Source organism: Hippoglossus stenolepis, chromosome 19, assembly GCF_022539355.2.
Source record: "Hippoglossus stenolepis isolate QCI-W04-F060 chromosome 19, HSTE1.2, whole genome shotgun sequence".
In the NCBI taxonomy this organism is placed as follows: domain Eukaryota; kingdom Metazoa; phylum Chordata; class Actinopteri; order Pleuronectiformes; family Pleuronectidae; genus Hippoglossus; species Hippoglossus stenolepis.
This window is the reverse complement of record NC_061501.1, coordinates 7,073,722-7,095,939: the sequence shown is the minus strand read 5'-3', so window position 1 is coordinate 7,095,939 and position 22,218 is coordinate 7,073,722. Positions and strand designations below refer to the sequence as shown.

Here is a 22,218-nt window from a genome sequence, read left to right as displayed (position 1 = left end):
GCACCAGAGGGCAAATTACTGCACAATGAAGAATTCCCTCGGTCATTTTGATTGTCCGTGTTCTCCCCGCTCCACTGCCTCCACCGCCTCCACCGCCTCCACCCAGTCCCCAGCTGATCCCCCTCCAGCTCTGATGAAACCCTGCAAGGCCTGGCCAGCCTCCACTTATCCCCGGCCTCTCATGAGGATCCCAGCCCATTGATTTCTCTTCTGGCCTCCTAATCCAGCAAAACAGCGTGCTTTAAGGGCAGGGTCAGACAATCAATAGCTGTTAGATCACAATGAAGAGCAGCTGCTATGGTCTTCCTCGTTGTTACATGTGGGTGGTGGCTGTGGATTTGAATTTGAGTAAAAGACTGATGGTATTTATCCAAGTTCTACTCAAGAAAATCAAAAGTATTAATTGTCTTCATCTTGGCCTGTTGATGAACACATGGAACGCTGAAATAAAAAGTCACAAGTACAGCTGAGAGATAATTCTTCCAGGGGCAGGACACAGAGCAGGGAGAAGACATGTCCTTCACAGAGAGGACACATGAGCTGCACAAACAGATCCACTGCCTTCCCCCGGATCAAGTGACACAACTGGTGAGGGAGAAGCTCGGTAAATCACAGCCCGGCAGAGCTGCAGGGGGGTATTGATGGAGCGATGACAATGTGGGAGTGCATGTGAATATTATTTTTTGGGGAGGGGGAGGAGCTGATGAGATGTGTGGACAGTGGGAGGGACACGGCGGAGACGCCACTCTGGTAGCTGGTGCTAAATCTGGCAAAGTTCAGGTAACTCTCACCTGTTAGACAAGTTACAGCTGATAGGAAATCAAACAGAACGTTATTAACTAAACCGTTGGCGGTACGATCATTTTTATCCAGCACCTTCTCCCTGGGGACGGCAAACGTCGGCCAGTTGTTCCTTTGATTTGCTCCAAACTGAAATATCTCACCACCTATTGTAATTAATACGTGTCCAACCATGCAAGTCAAGGTCCCCAGAGGATGAATCCCAATTACTTTTCCTCTTGCACCATCAACTGGTTCTCACATACAGTCTCAGTCTCTCAAAATGTCTCAGTAACTATTAAAGCGGACTGATGGACAATGTGTGGTTCAGACATTCATGTTCCCTTCTTCTTTGCACTACCTTGCATGCAGATGTTAGCATGTAGCTTAGCACTGCTGCTAGTAACCCCACAGAGCTCCCAGTGGGCCTGCACACTCTAATAGTTTTCTTTGAGCTGTGAGCAGCTCAGTTTCCTTTGTGCATTGCAATGTGGGAAGACAGTGTCTGCTGTCAGCATTATTTATTCAGCCATTTTTCTAATGTGAACACACTTTATATTTATATTTATGTCACCTGACTCTGACATTTGAATTCTCACATTCAACCCCTCTGGAAAATTTCAGGAAAATGTCCAGACTTCGGTGTCTGAAAGCTGCAATACTCTGTGTTGACCCCTTAGAAGTAAGTTTGTAACACAGAGTAAATGCTGAGTCAAAGTCACTTGACTTTATATTTGGATGCACTTTTCCCTATGATATTAACAGGTTATAGTGATATAATATCAGCCCACAGTTTTATAATCTTACAATCTGGAATGCAACTATTCACATCAGCGCATCTTCATTTTCCAATGGCTGTTGTTACTTTGAGAAACATGACGTGCAATACATTCATATTTGAAGCTAATATGGCAAATATGTGAAAACAGGAGAAAAACAGGTGCTTTGAAGATCACAAAAATCTTAATCTTCTATTCTTCTGTTGGAATTCTTTGCATTTCCTTAAACACACTGTGATGCAGTATCACATTTAAATCGTTTGCCCTCCTTTTCAGTGCTTGTTTTTCATTATCTTCACTGAACCAATCTTATTTGATCACTGAAGCACTTTAATAATGCGCTTTGGCATTGAAAAAGAACAGAACAAAATCCTGGCAGTGCGATCACATCTGCCATATGTGCCCAGACATAATCTTGGACGCTCACACGGTTGGTCGTTACTTTCCAGTGCTGGTCACATTCCAGATGAAGTAACCCAGATATGCGGCAAATCATTCTTCTGTGTATCGATGGGGTCCTGAAGGAGATTAGAGCAATTTTGGATGAGATAAGTTGGGGCCGTTCTGCGTTGATGCTATTTAAAAAAGAATAAGTGAGCAGTTCATGTATGTGTGGAACTGAAATGTTGTGATGAAGCATCCTCAGTCCTTGAGATCTTACTGTACATGCATGTGAGTATGTGTGTGTGTATTTGTGTGTGTGTGTGTGTGCCGTATCAATCGGAGGAATGCTCTTAATTACCATGGCCATCTTTCCAGTCCGGGAGAGGAAGCTGAAACAGGAGAAGGGTGCCGAGAGGTATGCCAGCGTCCGGCCACGAGCCACCTCTCCTGTCATCCATGCTATGCCAGCCATGGCATCCGGTGTGCAGCCAGCGCAGGACAAAGCTGGAGGCTCACACAGTGAACCGCACAAACTCAGGCCTTCCATTCCCTCACCAATCTTTGTGTGGACATACAAAACCCCACTCCGCTGACATCCGTCCAAATCCTCCGCACAAATATGGAGAGGAGAAGATGGAGAGTGAGGAATTCGGGATAACGCGAGTGTTTACAACCGCAAATGCTGGAGAGTAATCTTCACCGTATTGTTTGCACAGGCCTGTGTTCACTCACTGTATGTAAATGCGCTCAGAGTGATTCATTGACATACTTTCTTTGTATGCAGCTTTTTCTTTCCTTCCTCCGCACATCTTAAACTCTGTGGATCTTATTTCCATGTATAAAACAGAAACGAGTCTGGAAGGTTTACTTCTTCTCTCCCATCTTTTCTGCTCATACTTTATTCATGTATCTTCATGTGACACTGGTAATGGGATTAGCAGCACTCGGACTGTATAGGTAATTTTATTTATGTTCACATATTGGATTTCTGGTGCATATACGTTTCCTGTCTCGTGATGCATGCATTTTGCAATACAATTATAACGGCCTGCTTTTATCAGTTCAGTGTGTGATGCTATAATCACTGCTGATTTGTTGCACATTATAATTCATTATAATTATTTTAATTGATTTATTCGTTTTTCCATGTTATTCTTTTATCTTGTCATGTGAAGCACTGTAGGCTGCAATGATAAGAATGATATTATGATTTTTACTACTACTACTACTACTAATAATAATAATAATAAAATGTATTTCACTGACCCAAGGACCCCTTACAATATATCATAAATAAATAATTTAGGAATACAGGCCCTCTGGAGAATGTCCGCAGGATCTCCAGAGTTCAGTTCATATCCGAAAGCAGCTAAGTTAAGTTGAGTTGAGTCTATTTATTCAACAGTCTTTCTGTAATCTGTAAAAAAAAAAAAAATCAATAAAAACTTCTTTGAAAACTGTCACCTGGTATTGGCCCACATCCTTTCTAATGAAGCACTGGGCTCCAGCAGCTCATTCATTCTTTTCAGCCAATCCCAGCCGTACACACCTTGAGCCAATCACATTTAAGCTGTCAAAGCTTAGTTCAGTACCGTAACTGTCCCGCCCTCATCCCTGCACCACTTCAACGCTTCATACTCAAGTCATCTCCCTTCAAAGCAGCCAATCAGAGGCCTTCATGAGACGTCCCAACTTCGTGCTCTGTCCCTCGTCACCACCACCAGGGTCAAGCCCAGGGGAAGTCTCCTTTGATCCAAAGCCCCTAATTCATATGTTAGAGATTTGTTAATGCTTGATACTTTGAAAATGAAGTAAATTTTAGAATGTATGTCTCAAAGTGTTGTTACTTCAGGGAATAAACCAAAAAGTCAGTGAGCAGCTAAAGTCGGGCTGGAGTTACTTTGTCTGACGTGCTCAGAAAGAGATTCGCTGAGATCCAGAATAAGTCAAATCAATGATTTTACTAATGAAGAAAACAAAAAAAAAGATATTCACATCATCAGTGAAGTGCTGTCAACCAAAATGTGTCAGCCCACTTTATTCACACACCACACACAGGTGAGCTAGTGTTGAAGTTCACTTTGAGTTAACTTTGAGTTATCATCACCCACGTGCACATGACCCAGTGTATTAAAAGAAACATAACAAATAACAATACCAGACCATAAAAAATAACATATAATAATAATAATCTAATACTAATCCAATAAATACAAAAGGGACAACATTCATGGCTCCTATACAAAGCTTTGCTACAAAATATACATAAAACCTCTGGTTCTCAAATTAAAAAAGCAAACTGGTCTGTGTTATTTAAAATCATTTACAGTAATGATCACATAGTACATGTGTCCACGTGTTGCTTCTCATTAGACCTGATACTTTCAATTGATGTAAAAACAGAAGTAGGGTTTTCTTCTCCTAATCTGACTGAAAATGAAAAAAGGCTTAATGGCACCTGATTGGTCTCTTTCCTCTTCGGGAGGAATAAGGAAACAGTATAGGGTTGAAATATGCAAACTCTCTGACACAGGTCAACAACAACAATTCAACATCCCTTTCTTTTCAATGAGGAAGCACAACAATGTTAAAATGCAGCTACACTTCAGGCCTCCACAGAACCAACAAACCCAAAATAACCATGAGGCAAATCAGAAGAGCAGCCTCTCATCATCAGTCCATGAGAGGAAAATTCAAATGTTTTTAAACCAGAACGGTTACTGCACCCAAAACCTCCTGAGTGTGTGCAGATAACTCACATCTGCTCTTACACACCATTTCCTCCACAAATGATTCACTCATGCAAATAAAAGGTCAGGAACATCCAAGATGCATCACAGCAACAAGAACATGCAGCCACACATGAACATATGAATGTGAAATAGATTACTTATTAAATACAAATTCTAAGTGTCATATAACTTTTCATGTAATAACACTGTAGCTGATCAAATGTAACACACTGACTGAGACACAGTCAGTGTGTTGTGGTTCATATGTGCAGTAAACATTTTGTGGAAAATTGAACATAATAGTCACAGAGAGATGCACAAACCAAGAGATTATTTTTTCACCCCCATCAGTTTGTTTGTGAACAAAATTATACAAAAACCTACTGGACTTTTTAATTTCATGAATTTTCAGTGGTCAAAGAAAGAACTTATTAAATTTTGTTGATTGATCTGGATCAGGGAGGATCCAAGATATATATTTTTTTCACTTCTTTAACATTGTGAGGTAGGGCGTTTTTCAACTTTTTAATTGATTTCTCAGAGAAAAATATTTCAGGCATGTTTAGGAGACTGATATTTATGAGTTAGGGCAATTTGGTGCAGATCCAAACAAAAATGAGGAATCTAGTGAATTTCATTGGGCCTTGGCAGCAGAGGCATGTGCTCTATTGAGTGCCATTAGACCTGCCTACTGACATCCGATACGATGAGATACGATAAGATAAGACATGATGAAATATGACATCAAACAATATGATGCAATAAGATACGATGTGACATGATGATACATTACGATGCGATGCAATTTGTTATGATAAGATATGATGCGACACGATATGATACGATGCGATATGATAAGATAAGATAAGATACAACAAGATATACGATATGATAATAAGATAGTCCTGTATTACTCCCTCTACAGGGGAATACACCGTGTTACAGCAGCAAAGAGGGAATGGTGAAATATACACTCCGTACAAACTCAAGGAACTTTAATTAAATAGAAATATGTACAATGTAAACAAAATATATACAGTTTAACAGTATTGCTGGTATATAAAATTGAAATTGCATGGATAAAAAAAGATGATTAATCCCTTGAAATCCAGAGTGAGATAGAGTTATGACTGAAAATAAGTAGCTTTCTGTCACATAATTAAAATGTGTGGAATAATCTCGGAAACATGCTGGATCACTAATTGATCATTAATTGATTGGTGTTGTCACTACAGTTGGTGTTACTATGCAGGTGGGATGTCTGTAATCTGCAAAAAGAGAAAACATGATTTTTTAATAAGTGCTGATTCATTTCCTAAGATTCTTTTTTGAATGTGCAGTAGAAAGTGTTCAGTCGGTGACAGCAGCACACGTGCAGCCGGTGGGTGGCAGGCGGAAGAGGTGAGGAACAGGGCGAGGGGGAGGGAAGAGAGAGAGAGAGAGAGAGAGAGAGAGAGAGAGAGAGAGAGAGAGGAACAGAGCAGGGTGCGCTCCATCCACAGCCTCACTACACCGGAGTGTCATCCACAGAGCGGCCGCCTGCCTCTGCTCCTCCACCGGCTTCCCACAGCGAGCGGAACGGGCATGGGCTCGGTGTGAAGACGCGCCGTCGAGCTGTCACCCCGCGTAAAAGGACAAACCAGAAACCCTCCCTTTACGCACGCATGAACTCAGAATAATGATGGAGTACTGGAAGCAATGCGCGCTGTGGCTGATCAACTGCAAGGTGCTCCCCGCCAACCACCGGGTGACATGGGAGTCCGCTCAGGTGTTCGACCTGGCGCAGACGCTGCGGGACGGAGTCCTGCTGTGCCATCTGCTCAACAACCTGAGGGCGCAGGCCATCAACCTGAAGGAGATCAACCTCAGACCGCAGATGTCACAGGTGAGAGCCAAGACGCACACACACGAAGAAAAAAAAAACCCTCGCTTCGAAACTACAACCCCCGATGCAGTGCGGAACCAGACCTCGTTGGGATTATTCCAGTTTACAGTATATCTTGCTTTTCTGCAAACCCGCATTGTTGCTACAACACCAATAAATGTCAGTATGAACGATAATAGCCATATTTTGAATTCGGGATGATAATAGCCACTAATTAGTCATTCGTTTGAAGAAGTTTCAACTTTTTAAAATCTTGGATCCGCCGCTCGTTGCAGCTCCCACCCTGTATTCAGAGGGCGGAAAACCACACTAATAAGGTGGCAACAAATGATAATCTTTGACATTTTAGTCACTCAAGTCCGTGCTTGTGTACGGAATACATGCCGAAGAAGCGCAGTGCTCCTTACCTCTACGTACAGCTCTTTATTACTGTTTCATCACCTACGTTTTTATCATAGTGATCAAGTAAACACAAAACTGCGAAATAATTAAAGGGAATTTGGTAGCCACCCAACTGGACCTGCTGGTGCTGCGTAAAGTTACACTGTGAATGGTATGAATCTAACACATATTCTTTAAGTTTACTTTCTCAAAACAGCAAACTTGGAGTAACTGTTACTGTTGGGCAACACTGGACCGTTATGTACACAGGTCTCCTCAGTCTGCCCCCTATAGGTGATGAAGACACAGTGGATGAAGGCTTAGTGACAATAATAACAGTTTGTTATGGGCTCACTGAGCAGAGAAGTGGATTCATCTCACAGGATTAATAACATGTATAAGTAATAACACATTTTATTACATTGCCTTTTTTATTGAGGTGAAAACATTTAAGGTGGATGGATGGATGGATGGAAGGATGGATGGGTGGAGGGAGGGCTGTGACCACATGGCTCCTGTTTGTCAGAGACCATCTGCTTCAGTAAGAGGACAGCCGGAGCCACGACCAGATTAATATTCACCTTCATAACAGTGAATCTGCCTCGGTGACAACACAGTGAGGTAGACGCTCACCCACTGAGCCTGCAGACCTGCTATAGGAAAATTAATAACACACACACACACACACACACACACACACACACACACACACACACACACACACACACACACACACACACACACACACACACACACACACACTGCAGTAACATAATGTAATGGATGCCCTAAACCTTTCATCTGATCCAAAACAGGTGATTAAGGCTTCAATATTAGTCCCATGTTGTACTGGGCGGGGGTTGGGGGAGTGGGCCTTGTTTCCTGGAAAAAAACAACGACACTCCAAACTCAATGTCACAGTCGTGCGGTCAATATGATGCGCTGCCGCCGCTCTCTAACAGTGGAGGTGGACAGTTGGAAAAGAAAAGCAGAGAGGGTTTTAATGTCATCAGTAGGAGTGGAAATCAACCGTCTGAGGATCTGCTTACCCGGAGACCTCGGAGAAAACCAGATTGGGGCTGTAAGAGGAGCTGAACAGTCCATTTACGATCAGAAGTTGTGCTAGAACCAATAGGATTACTAACAGAGAGGCATCAATAGTTCAGTGTTTGCTGTCAGCCAGTTGACATAATGACACAATGTGTAGAAGGGTGCTCAGTGGCTGGCCTGGGTTATTTATAGGCGCAGTTTGTTTTATGCATGGCTGGGTGGACTTACTCACTCTGAGCCAGTGATGAAACTCCATTCAGAGGCAAATTAGCAGAAGGTTTATGCACAAAACCATATATTTACAAAGTGCATTTGAGGATATGCTGTACTCAGGGACTACTTTAATGCTACTGACTTGTACAGTGTTTTTGGACTGCATTTCCCATGGTCCACCTGTCTATTAGAGAGTAATGGGAAATTATGAAAAATTTGTTCTTATCCCTGTCCGCACTCACACACCTGAAAACGCATATCACGTGACCACTCACGTACACTGGGCATGTGTGTGCTGGTGTACACAGGAAGGATTTGATTTTAAAATGCAGAATTTAACTGCACCACAGCGGTCAGCGAAAACTAATAAGTTGCGCTGGTAGCCGAGGCCGATACCAGTTGTTTTCTGTGAGAGTCATGTGATAGGAGCCTGACGAATCAGCGAAGGCTACACGGTGATCGAAAAGACCCAATCAGCAAGCAGTTGTGAGCGTGTTCGTCATAGTTTCCAAACATCTCCATTTCTGCCCGTCCAGACTCAAACTCGGAGTTGTAAAACTAGCGGCAGCAGCATTTAGAAACTTCTCCGTTTCAGCAGCTCTAAAACGCTGCAGCATAGTTGATGGTGTGGATGTAGTCTGAGTCTCTTTGGTGGTTCTCATTTCTTTGCCAGAGGAACCATGGTGGTGGTGAAAAGCAGCTTCTGTGCTTTGTGTGAAGTGTATTACTTCCTGTTCACCAGAGGAAAACCTAGCACTATCCCACGATGAACACTCGTGACCCGCCTGTAGGTTCGAAATAGATCTTCTCCACTTTACATGTGGGTCAGTAGATCACGACTCGTGTCTTCCCCTTTCTCACACATTCCCACCACGTGCGTCTGGATACCACCTCCCTCTACTTGCACATCCCTGGATGCAAGGACACCCCCCCCCTCCCGGCAACTTTCCTCCCTCTGTCCCCCCCAAAGTTACATTTACATAACTGAGGGTGGAGTTGCTTCCCCTCCTGCATAATTCATGAGGACCGTGGCAGCTACTTTATCATTGGCCGGTGCTAACACATGGGACTCCACTGTGGCCTCACCCATGGGACCCATGAGACGGAGAGACAAAGGCAGTGAAAGGACGGGGGGGGGGGGCTACAAAGAGCCTGTCCTCCCCAGCAGACACCTCTCTGAGGACATAAAGGGCCCTGAAGGGTTGGTGCACTGTGCTGCGGTTATAGCTGCGTAATTAAAGCACATTGCATCAGAAGCTCTGGAGGGTCCACATGTGTGATGTTGGCTGCTTCTCATTCTGTTGCAGTAATTGTGTGTATAAGGTGATTTGTATGAAGCTCAGGGAACAAAGAGCTAGCAGACGACAGGATGCAGGATGAAAAAGCAGTGATATTAGAAGGCGGAGAAGCTGGGACGAGTCTATTCACTAATGAAATTAGTTGATTTGTGTTGTAGCGTCCTTTCCGGTGACAGACGAGGAAATATGGAAGTGCACCAAACGCAGCCCGCGCTGTTTACTCTGTGCATGTCCGCATGAAATTGCGAAGTTTACGACGTTGGAGACAAAGAGCTCAGAGATCCAGCGAAGATCAGCGTAAAGCAACATGTTCACCCTCTTTGATCGTCGCTTTACAGGCCTGTAATGAACCAATTACACAGTCTAGACAAAGCTCGACCACAGCAACTGCTGCTTTCTGCCTCTACCGGAGAAAAACGCCACATAATCAGTGGCTGTTTTTGTCCGGTTCTGTGCAAAAATCGGTGGCTTCGCATTAAGAGGAACATGGAGCGCCCACTCTCTCCATCCTTCTTCTTCTTGGAACATGTGGGTCGATGTTGCGGTGAATCCTACTTTGTGTTGAAGGGACTGCACTTTTAGGGTGTGCTAAAATAAACCAAGAATGATGCATCTATTTAAAACGCATACAGCTGCTTGTTGTTGTGTGTGCTTGTGCTGTGGGTCGATTTTTTTTAATATATTGATTCAAAACACAAACCTTGAAAAGAAAGAAAAAAAACAGACTCAGAATGAGGACAGCGGCTGCAAATCTTTCGCACACTGCGGCCTCAACACGCACAGGAAATCAGGAAATGGAATAGAGGAAGGAAGTGAAACTCAACATGCGCTTGATCGAGCTCAGACCAAAGCACTGAGATGTCAGACGCAATGAAGAGAAAAAGCCGCCTCTCTCTTCACTCTGTGCCTCATGGAGTCGGCTTCAAAGACTCAGAGGCCCATTCCTCATTTTCGGAAAGAGAAAGTCAGAGCGTTATTAACGAGCGTCGACGGAGCACGTCTGCACAGAGAGGAGCAGGGAAATGTTACACCAACACAGCGAGGCCATGACAGCTATTGATGCACATATGAATATGTTTATTTCAACGTGACAGATCAGTTTTTAATTTAACCAGCGCAGCTCTCATGTCCTTTATGGCAATAGTTAAGTAGCCAAGGCAACTCACAGACCAACTGCATGTGTTGTGAATCATCTCACGTGTCGCCAATCGAATCCGAGAGTGAGAAGTGAGTCAGAGAAAAGTTTGAAAATTAAAGCTGTTAAGTTGTGTTGAAATCGTTATTTGGAGAGGAAAAGAGGAAACTTAATTTGCACATTTTAAAACTGACAATAAATATTCCTAAAATAGTACTGCTTCATAGTTTGTTTGATTTGTCAGTTGTCGACTACACACAGACGATGATACATCTAATATTCTAATATGAGCACACCTCTGACTTTTCCTCGAGTACCTCTGGTCTAGAGCATATTTGAATCCATGCAGATGAGAAGCTGTCATCACGTGAGAAGGCGAGTGCAACATCACAAGATGTCATAGAACTTTCACAACTCTAAGTCGATTCTTCACTGATAATAACACAGGTCAGACACAGGTTTACAGCGGCTGCGGCGACTCAACGCTGACCCGAACATGACTTCAGGCGAGCTCGACAAACGTGTGACATTTGTACGCACAGCAAACTCAGAGAAAACTATCACACATTATACATGGCATGTATGTATATTTCATCAAGCAGAGACGTTTGGTCCTGTGGTGTCAAGCAGCGAAGAGAAAAGCAGCGCTCACACATTGAAGTCTCGGAACAGCGGGCTTCAAAGGCTCGTCGCTCGCAAAGACAGAAAAAGTTAGAGCGAGACAGCGTGGGAGAAAGAGAGCCACAGAGAGTTACAAAATCAAGTCCAGATACTTTTCTCTCATATGGACTCAGGCTGCAGATAGGGACTGTGAGTGAAAAACTGAAAGCAAGACTTCTCAAATGTAAATGTCACCAAGATTTTAGACATTTGGGCTCAGATTAGAATTAAAGTGTAATTAGGAATGAAGTCAAACGTGGGATTGTCACTGGAACTGAACTCTAATGTACTTGATAATGAACCAGAAGGGAGGCGTAAGAATGGAGCACTGGATGGAAAAACTAATGTTCAAACACACTTTTCACCAGAGAGTAACCATTGCTTTACTGGTTAGTATGTGGTTTGTTTTATAGTTAAATGAAACAAATTCGATACTTCCTCAAACTCCCTGAATTTCATTTTCAATATAGTCATAATGTAGTGTAGCAGATCTACAATCAGAATAAGGAGCACTTCAGTAAAAAGTACTAATACCACACTGTAGTAATACTATGTTTCCTACAAGTTAAAGTAAATGCAACCCTGCTCGCATAGTCAGGAAAATGTACTTAAAGTATTAAATGTAAAAGTAAGATTATTACTAGTCATGCATCTGCATCTATGTTGAGGTGACACTCATAACTGTTTCATTTAACTGTTTGCGTAGAACTGTAACTATCGATTGTTTTCATTATGGATTCATGTGGTGATTATTTCATCTGCTGATTAACAAAAGTGACACCATGACAATTCTTATCCAATAGTTCATCATTATCCATTTTCTCTTTCTTTTTACGTGTACATCCATTCCTTGTATTCATTAATAAGTACAAAAATATGTGTTAATTAACAAAAAGTATCACATGAACAATAGTGCTCAACATAACGGGAGCTTTTGTATTGAAGTATTTTATCAAAGTCTAAAATGTGGGCATCTTGACAACCTAAATTTGAAATATTATTTATTGGGGAGGTGATAAACCAGCAGACTGATAGAACACAGTCTGTGGTAGTTCTCTGTAAAGCCTTAATATCCAATGGGTGTGACCTTAATGCCAGAGGATGAAGCTCTTCTGCTTCTCAATAGTCGTTTATATTATGATAATTTTGGTGCATGATTTTGCTGTTGGTTCCTTTTTTTATCATCCGTCCTGTGATGTAGAATATGTAGCCTTCTGTCTTGTTTCTATGGGAACAATGAGGCACAAAGAATTATGGGTCACATTTAATCAGTCACTGTAACACTCTCATCTATATTGTGTGCATACTGATACTCCACAGTTTGCATACTAACACTGCACATACTTCACATACTACAAATTGCATGCGACTAGTATGTAGAGTGTTTGGCCGCAGCTCGTGAGGCTTGTGATGACCTCCCCTGGGTTTCTGTCGCCTGGCGGCCCTCGTTGATTCATTGTGAGGAAAGCGTCGCACCTGTCAGTGTGCAAACGCCACATTACAGCGGACAGGCCACGTTGGCGCATGGCTCCGCCGCATAAATTCGCAGGCACAAATTCCAGTGCGGCGTAATGGAGTCGCACTGATTCGTTCCGCAGTGTCATCACGATGACATGCACGTTCATGCAACGCTTTATGTGCGCTGGCATGGACGCAGATACTCGCATAGACAAGATTGCGTTGCACCTCACTCACACGAGTACACGTGCACAGCGTGCGCTGACCTTTCATTCCGTCACCAAGGTAACAGGCCTGAACCGAAGCCAACCATTAAAGAGCTCTGCTCCAGTGTACGGTAAAGTAAAGATAATGTAAATGCAGATTTCATTAGGGGATATTCAGTGGTGGAGAATGTACCTGCAGTCGATGTTTATTATGTTACTCAGTTCTGCTGTCGGGGGTGTGGGGGGGTCAGTTAATCACTGCTGAGTGCTCTGAAAGCTCAGAGAAAGTCAATACTGTCCATTGTCTTTACTCGCAACCTATCATCATTGAAAGTGACATTTTCTTATCCACATTAGAGGAGATCTCAGAGCAAACAGTACAACTTTGAAAGCTTTCTTACTATTTACATGATTTATTATATTATATTACTGTTCCTATGATAACAGTTCCAATAACATATGATAGTCACAGTCAGACCCTTTCATTTGATGCAGATGCCAGTGCTTTGCTTTTGTGGAAGAATGAGAGCAGTCAAGAATCCTATGTTTATCCAGATGATACAACCATAGTGGCAGCCAGCAGAAAAGTGTGTGTGTGTGTTTGTGTGTGTGTGTCTGTGTGCGGGTCTGTGCATGTGTGCAACTGTCAGGTTCACTGTAGTGGAAACCGAGCACTGTGGTTAAGCCCTACAGAAAAGTGTAAGACTGCCTAAATAAACATCCATGCTTCTGTGTACGTGTCATACATGCATTTTTGTGTTTGTGCATGTGCAAGGGACCCGGTATGGAGATGGATAATGCTGCTGTTTGTTGACTCCATGTCCTTATCCTGCAGGGACAGTTATGTATAAGGTGTCTTGTTTGGGTGGAGGTGATGTGTGGTCGCCGTTTGTTGGAAATGGGAACGTCCTTATTTGTGTAATGGAGACAGTAAGGACTATTTATTGGCTTCTACGGCATGTTGTCTGTATTATTATATAGAAATATAGAAATGTACTGTGTCCTGGGATTGGAAATCTGTGGAAACTTTGAGGCAATAAAATGGGAGACATTCCCTTCCCACACTTTGAGTATCGGCTGATAACGATTACCGATCTGATACCAGTGCATTTAAAAAAACAACATCTTATGTATGGTATGTACTTTAACAGCTGTCTGCTACTCACCCTATATGGAAGTGATGATTTCTATCATTGTTTTCTGAACTGGTTCGAGTTAAACCCTTTTAAAAACAAATTCAATAAGAGGTTGAATGTCATAGAACTTCATTGAACTTCTGACTTAAAAAGAACATAGATAAATTAATAAATAAATCTAGACCCACATAAAAATTGATGCCTTTGAAATATTTCAAATTGCTATCATTGTAGCTATAGCTCTGGCTAATGATACACGACCGGAAATCCCTTCTTGTTCGACTTTCGACTCCAAAAACAGAATCAGAATCGTTTATTGAACCAACAACCAAGTTGGTGGAATTCTTTGAGAAAAGCTCATCTCATTTACATACAGTCCGTATCAGAGGCATTTCTGATGCTGGTATCTGGAAAATCAAAGTGCTAATAAAGTGTCAGCTTTCAGAGCTGACAATGTGTTTGACATTAGTCAAACACACACACACACACACGCACACACATCCGAGAGTCAGACAGCCGTTGACCATCCTTGTTCATGCAGCAGAGCGAAGCATTATTCACAGTTTTTTAAACACAGTCTTCCAGGAGGGGGGAGTAGAGGAGGAGGAGGAGGAGGAGGAGGAGGAGGAGGAGGAGGTGACTGCTCACCATTCACGCTTCAGTGTTTGTGCATTCGTACATACATGTGTATGAGATGCATGTGTCACTCAATTTATGTGATATTCCATTCCTCCGGGGCTCTCTCCGTATACCACCCCTTTACCCCTCACACCCCTACAAAGTGCTGCCACGGCCGAGAAGATTCACATCTCACACAGTCACACTAATTCAATTCTGTTGTCTAGTGGGGGGGTGGGGGACCTATATCTGGAGGTCATTGGGGTTAAAACCAGGATTTAATAGAAAATTGCCGCAGAGACACTCATTGGCGATGTGGGGGAGGTACAGAGTTTTCCCTCGTGGCCTCGTGCCTGCTCAGGTGGGGTCGGGTATCAGGGGGCCTGTTTCCTGTCATCTCTGCTCCTTTCATTTTAAATGTCACTACAGCTGATCTCATTAACCTTTATACTATAACTGTACATACATAAATACATGTTAATGCAGTCAGATGACCTTGAGAACACGCAGAAGCAACAGGCTGCGTCTGTCTTGGGACCAGATGGCTGTGATGCACTTTTGTTGTTTGCCAAAGCAAAGAGGAAGATGTAGAGATTTCGCGCCTCTCTTATAGTTGTATAGTTGTTTCACGCCTCTCTTATAGTTGTTTTTTTCGGAGGTCAGTGGTCTTTTCAGAACTTGTAATCCAGAACTACAGTCTCATTTCTCTTACTGGAAATGGAAAAAACTTCGGAGAGGTATATTAGCCTGCTAACCATCTGTTTGGGCTGGTTGTGTTGCAGGAACAGAGAGTAGCTGATCCTGCTGTAATATCTATTTCTGGTCACTTGAAGACTGGACAACAAGCTGCTGCAGACATGGAGCAACATCATTTGTGGGGGAGATGTGTTTTCCGTCACCTGTCAGCCAATTATTTCCTCTCTTTTAGCTTTAGTTTTTGGTCTCCACCACCTCCTGAGGAAAACATCAGGCTCTTCAGATGCTAAATGCTCAACTATGTTCACCAGCTTCTCATCTGCAGTTCGCTGCTGAGTAGGTTATGTGAAAAGAGGTTGAAGAGAACTTAGGATATACCATATACAGTCTGACAACGAAAAGTAGCTGAAAGAGACTAAAACACTCCGTAGATCTGAGAGGAACTGTAGAGTCAGGTGATCATTTTGTGTGGGTTTGTCGTTTTTTACATTTTGTTTTATGTGACTTCATATTCATGCGGCTTTAGCCAGTAACAGCTGTATGCTTGTTAATATGTTACAATTATTCAACCCTGTGTGGAAGGATCAGCTGGAGCAGCACTTGGAAACACAGCGAGCTGACCAGTGAGCCCAAAAAGAAAAAAAAGTCCATTTCAGGAAATGTGATGAGAGGGGCGATAAAGATGTTGTCACCGTGCAGCTAACAGGGATTATTCAGAGTCATGAAAGTGACTGGAAAAAGTGACTGGAAACACAATCAGTGTTTTACGTCACTGCTTTCCAAGCTGGTGCAGTTGCACACCAAGTGTGTGGGTTATCACACCTTAAACCAGAGAGAGGGGGGGGGGGGACAGGGACAATAAAATCTGATACTGCAGTATGAAGAGCTGCGGAACGCTGCGTTATTTGGACAGTATTTCATTAATACAAGAAGCCTGTCTGGCCAGGCTGTCCACGGATTCGGCCAGTGTCAGCAGACCTTCGCCTACGACCGCCTCCCATTTCCTGGTGCTGCAGCTGACAAAAGCTCCAACGTGACATGGATGTGACCCAATCTATTAGACCGCAATATGTCACCCACTGGAAATGGCTTGGCCTACGCACATCGATGTAAACCATCAGGGGTTAAATCTAATGTCTACGAGCATTGTCTCCCTTTACGTCTGCATGGTTTCCTCTCAATAATTTTCCTCTGCGCCCTCCCTCACTGGCTCTGAGGGAGGACATGAGAGCGACAGCTTTTAAACACCAAATTAGATTCTTTGCACAGGCCTTGATTCCCTTTGCAAGAGAATCATCTACTTGATTGCCATTAATCGATGCTCAGAAAGGTTTAAGCAGTGAAACTCTGGCTGTGTTTCATTGCGCTGATCTATGAGAGAGCAAGAACAGGATTTCATTAAGCGCCACAATACACACAGGGGCCATAAAAGGCTGCAGCTTGTTGCTATGGAGCTGAGACTTGGATATTTGACTCTTACTGTGGATACAGAGCATGACCTGGCTCATATCAAAAGCACAGCAGCAAGATGGCTTGTCTTACAGGAATATTTTTGTGCTTTATATTCCAGATAGTTGGTCTTATGGGGATTACTTTTGCATTACCTCATAATGATTTTGCGTTATCTTGAAATACATTTGCTATACCTCACAATACATATAGAATATGATATAGCGCTATCTTGCAATGCTTTTCTCCTTCTATTCCTTCTGAGACATATTTAGTAGCATAAGTAGAGAGACATTATTTTCCTGAACTCGTCCGAGCACAAGAGGAAGCTAACCGAGCCTGACCTGAACCCAACAGGCATTCTGTTTGTTGTGTTCGAACACGACCTGAGCCACATGCAGGGTCGTCTGGGTTACCCCGTCTCTGAAACACATGGATATTACTGGTTTTCCCTCATTACCGACATATGCATTAAAAAAAATAATACAGCCCAGCTAACATGACTGACCTGAACCCGAATATCATTTCAAAAAACATTTCGGAACCAGGCCTGGCCAAAGGAGATATAATAACTGCTGACTCTGTCTGAACTTGTACAACACCTCAGAGAATACTTACATTGATCAGGATATCAAGAGAGCTCGGCAGCTCGATGAAATTGTTGGCAGCGGCCATCACAGTATTTTTCACTTTTTTGAAGGTGACGGTATAATATCACACGGTATGACTTAATTTTTAAGTTTTGGAAGGAGAAGCCTGTCCTGTCAAGTGGTATCTCTCCATCTCTCACCGGTCTTGTCGTATATGGCGTGGCAGCAGTAAAAGAAGCCTGGATTTGGGATGTGCTCCACTGGCGCTGGCGTACATAACGGTGTGGATTCCCAACCTGAGCCCATTGGGACCTGGATTTTGACAAAAATCATAAAATGATATTCGGGGTTCTGGTTGGGTTCTGTCACATTGGCTGGGTTTGTCTAGTACTTATTACCCTGCACATGTAAATCGTTGAAATAAATAAGAAAACAAGTATATTTAATGTTGACTGGTTGACTGTAATACAGTGCACACACACACACACACACACATGAAGCTATTCCCTTTGTGAGCACCAGAGAGTCAGTCCCAAATAAGGGAGAGAAGCTGACAGTGGAGCAGTTAGTGGTGACTGCCTCATGCTGCCTCATGCTGCTCTGGTTGATACGCGATTCCCTCCACTGTCTTGAGCTCAGTGCAGCAGAGACAGTGTCTTTCAAACATGCTCTGTGAGGCTGCTTCCCTCAGATAATACGCCGAGGTCCTGTGGGACTCTCCAGAGACTCCGGGCAGACAGGATGTGCTCGCGTGATAAAAGAAAGTGATGTGTACAAGTGTAAACACAGAATATTATTCACTCATTGCTCACTCGCCGCTTCACGCCGCCTCTTATCTGGAGCTCTCTGGCTGCGGGCTGTTCTCATTCTTGTGAGGGCCTCTGTTAAGCCTAATTCAGCCGGAGCGTTTGATGCATGGACAAATTTGATCTCGCTCTGGACCGTGAGGGCGGAGGTGTGTCGGCAATAACAACATGAGTTTAGCTGCTTTGTTTCTTCTGCTCAGCCATTTTGCTTTTCAAGACAATTCTGACCAAATTATTTTGTCACATGTTGCCGAACATGACCACAATCCGACTTCTACCTGCTAATGGTATGGAAGCGGGGCTCTTTTTAAAGAACAGGAAACAGCTCATGAAATCCACTTCCTGTAAAAGTTGTCAACCAATGAAAAAAAAAAGAAGAAGAAGGAGAGGACATGATGATCAATCATTCCTATGTGGAAACTTATCTCTGGGGAATTTGAAAGAAGCTCATAGATGCAGTAACTGCACTAAACACCATGTTGAGGTGGAGAAAGTGAAACAACATAGCTTAATAATACTTTTAATTTGAATCCTTCATATTATGTGATATTTCAATATCTGTCTGTCACTTACTGACCTGCCTGCCGTGACCAAATCTTTGACGAGAGGGCCGATGAGGGCAGGGAGGGGGATGTGTGGGATGTGTCGGTTGCATTTTTTCAAAGTGTTGTCTGCTCTTGCTAGCTTTTCCAGGATTTCCAACCCTAGCTTTAATGAATTGTTGCCTATTCAGTGGCAAACAGTGACAGTGAAGAGATTTTAGACGTCAATAACTTTGTAGTCCCCCCATAACGCATTACTCACGTGTAACGACCTGCTTGTGACAGGTTTAATTTAAGGAAACGCTGCGTCTGTCTAACAACGATCAACTCAAACGCACATTTAAAGATGATCTCATCAGTTCAACACAAACCCGGTGGTTCACTGTGATGTGGCAACAACACATCACTTCCTGATAATGTCTTTCATCAGCGCCCTCTTTTGTTCCATCCTGTATCAGCTTCAGGAAGGCTAATGGGCTATCTGCACGTTGGCTAACTGCGATATGTTGACACCGTCCTCTTCCCCCTCCCTGTCTGCAGACAGGACTCCACCTCAGAAGACCTTGCCCAATACTGTGGCTTTATTTCTCAGTTGCTTTGTTTCCTCGGGCGACATTCAGCTCATAATTCAGATGAATAGTTACTGGACGAAGCCCCATTAAAGATCATTATCTCAAGGTTTAGGCTGCAGACGTGGCGCTCTCAGTAAACAACCTTGTTTATTAGAGGAGTGACTGTATTGATTGTTGGATTTCTTGGTCATGGTGCAACCCCAGCTGTAATTAAGCCCACATTGTTCCCTGCACTGTTGTTCTTCTCTTCCTGAGCATACTTGCATAATGTATTTTCATGTGTTGGCAACAACCTTGCTACCTTACCTTGTTTATCTCAAACTAAGATCATAATATTTGCAATCCTGCAATGCAAAAGAATAATATATTAGTAATAGTAATATTGTATACCTCAGCTCTGGCGACAGTGGCAGGAGGCATTATGTTTAGGTTATTCGTTCATCTGTCATTCTTGTGAACACAACATCTCAAGAATGACTTGAGGAAACTATGGCTGGGACTCAAAGGTGAAATGATAAAGATTCAGTGGTGAAAGGTCAAGGTCACTGTGACCTTGCAATACCAATTTCTGGTCTTGTGAACACAACATCTCGGGAACAACTTGTGAACATATCTTCAAATTTGGTAAAAACATTCACATAGACTCATGGATTAACTGATTAGATTTGGGTGGTCAAAGGCTAAAGGTCAGGGTAATTGTGACCTCACAAAACATGGTTCTGTCCTCTTGAACATGATGTCTCAAGTCTGCCTCAGGGAATTTCTTCAAATTTTGATTAGATTTCAGTGGTCAAAGGGGTCAAAGGTCACGGTGACCTGAAAAAAAAACACACATAGACTGAAACTGCACGAGTTAGCGGAGGCATACAACTGCAGTGCTGTATCTCTGATCTGACGGACTATAGTAACAAGTGAGCTCTGGGATTTGTTGTTCAGTAGCAATGAGCTCTTGGCACTGCACACAGGAGTTTAATACGTGTTTGTCTGAACTGGACTAAATCCAGCGTTAGCAGAACACCTGTCTCTGGGCCTGACCGACAGGGAGGTGAGAAACCAGAAGAGATTACAACAGCACTGCGCTGCTAACTCATAACATCAGGTCAGAGCAGATAGTAGAAGGACGACTTCTGTGGAAGTGTATTTGTATTAGTCATGTAAAAATAGGTTAAACCGTGTTTTAAGTGTAAGATGTTCGCATGCAGCTTGTGTCATCTCACCTATGTTTTCCAGTAACGCCTAGAAGTTGTAATGAAGGAATGTTTGTTGTCATTATAAATGGTTTTAAGCAGGCTTCAAGTAATGAAAACACTATTTTACTTTTGACAGCGACAGTATTATGTGTAAAATCAAGTGTTCAAGCAGCATAAAACCAACTCCCCTTTCCTGTCTGCATCCCCCTACATGCACCATGGTAAACTGATATCTGGCATCACAGGTAGCCACCAGGTGCTGCAGTAATCGCTCCTGTTCCTTGTGTGTTGCCCGAATCTGTTGGTGACGTAGTTCGGAAAGTTCCCTCATCGTGAAAAATCTGCTTTAGTGGCTCCCCAATGGGCGAGTGAAGGAGTGAAAGGCTCCAAAAAAACTGCATAGACGGCCAAAGTTATGGAGGGCACTCTGCTTTATGCTTAATTGTATGCAGCCTGTTGATTGTCAATCTACAGGCATTTGTGTGTACACTTGATGGCAGATAACTGGTCACATATGATGAACCTAATCTTCATATCTGCCTGTCGACATCCAAAACGACCGGTGGGCTTGTGGGTAACGCATAACCAGTACGTAACCTGTGTGGATCTGACCTACCTCATCGGGTGTTGTGGGAAACGGCTCTCCCTTCAGTGTGCGACAGACACACCAGTACAACACCCACTCCCATATACCCCCTGGTTTCAGTCATCACGGCTGCTGGAGCCTTTTATTAGCTTCACATAAACACTGGAATACATCTTTGCACATAATGAGGACTGGATTTTGTCACTAACATTGAAAGCTCATTACAAAGGGATGACTTCTGTTTTTGATTACATAACTTCAGCGGAGACATCGTACTGTAACAGTGCGAGTAGATAAGATCTCCGCCTTTCTCTCCCTGCTCTGTTGAATTGTCCTTCCCTAATTAGCCACCAGTCTGCTGGCCTATTTCTACTGGAAATGCATCATATTAAGGAACTGAGATTCTCTCGTGCGTTTCCCGTAAACACTGATTCATATGTCTGTCACAGCTGTGGTCCTCCAGTGTCCAAAGCCGCACGCAACTGTTAGACAAACAGAGCGAAAGCAAGCAGACAAAGAAAAACGAAAGATAACACATTGCTGCCTGTACGTTTTTTCTATGTGAGTCACTGACTGACAAACCTTTCTGTCCCCACTAACGCAGTTCCTGTGCCTGAAGAATATCAGGACTTTCCTGGCGGCGTGCAGCGAGACATTCGGCATGAAGAAGAGCGAGCTGTTCGAGGCCTTCGACCTTTTCGACGTCAGGGACTTTGGAAAGGTAAGGCAGGATTTCTCAGTCGGGCTTAGTTCTCGCCTGTGTCCACCTCCACTGAGGACCATCTGTCCCCTGAGACCGAACTGAGTTTGTCAAATGTGCCTATGAACCCACTTTTGTTTCTGTGTCTACGCTATGGAGCTTAGTCAAAGTTATTTATAATAAAAGAGCTCCTTTTTCTTTAGGCTTGGGTTTTATATTACATTGAAGGTGCATGAAAGCCTTTGTTTGGTTGATCCTGTCATTGCAACAGCCATTTTCTTTGGGCCCCTCGGTCACGTCTGCAGCACCATTAGTATGTTCTTCCCGGCATTAGAGGTGCTAATAAAAACAGTGGGAGGACACGTTTCAACT

At 43.1% G+C, this 22,218-nt stretch overlaps 1 protein-coding gene across 1 annotated transcript in view; it reads left to right on the top strand.

Moving 5' to 3' along the window:
• The first annotated feature begins 6,154 nt into the window (after positions 1 to 6,154).
• Positions 6,155 to 22,218, top strand: part of LOC118098554 (guanine nucleotide exchange factor VAV3) — an 87,299-nt gene continuing 71,235 nt past the window's right edge. Inside the window, exons 1-2 of the mRNA XM_035142513.2 lie at positions 6,155 to 6,560; positions 21,751 to 21,867. Of these exons, the coding sequence (XP_034998404.1) occupies positions 6,354 to 6,560; positions 21,751 to 21,867 (324 nt within the window). The 5' untranslated portion in view covers positions 6,155 to 6,353. The remainder of the gene's footprint in view (positions 6,561 to 21,750; positions 21,868 to 22,218) is intronic.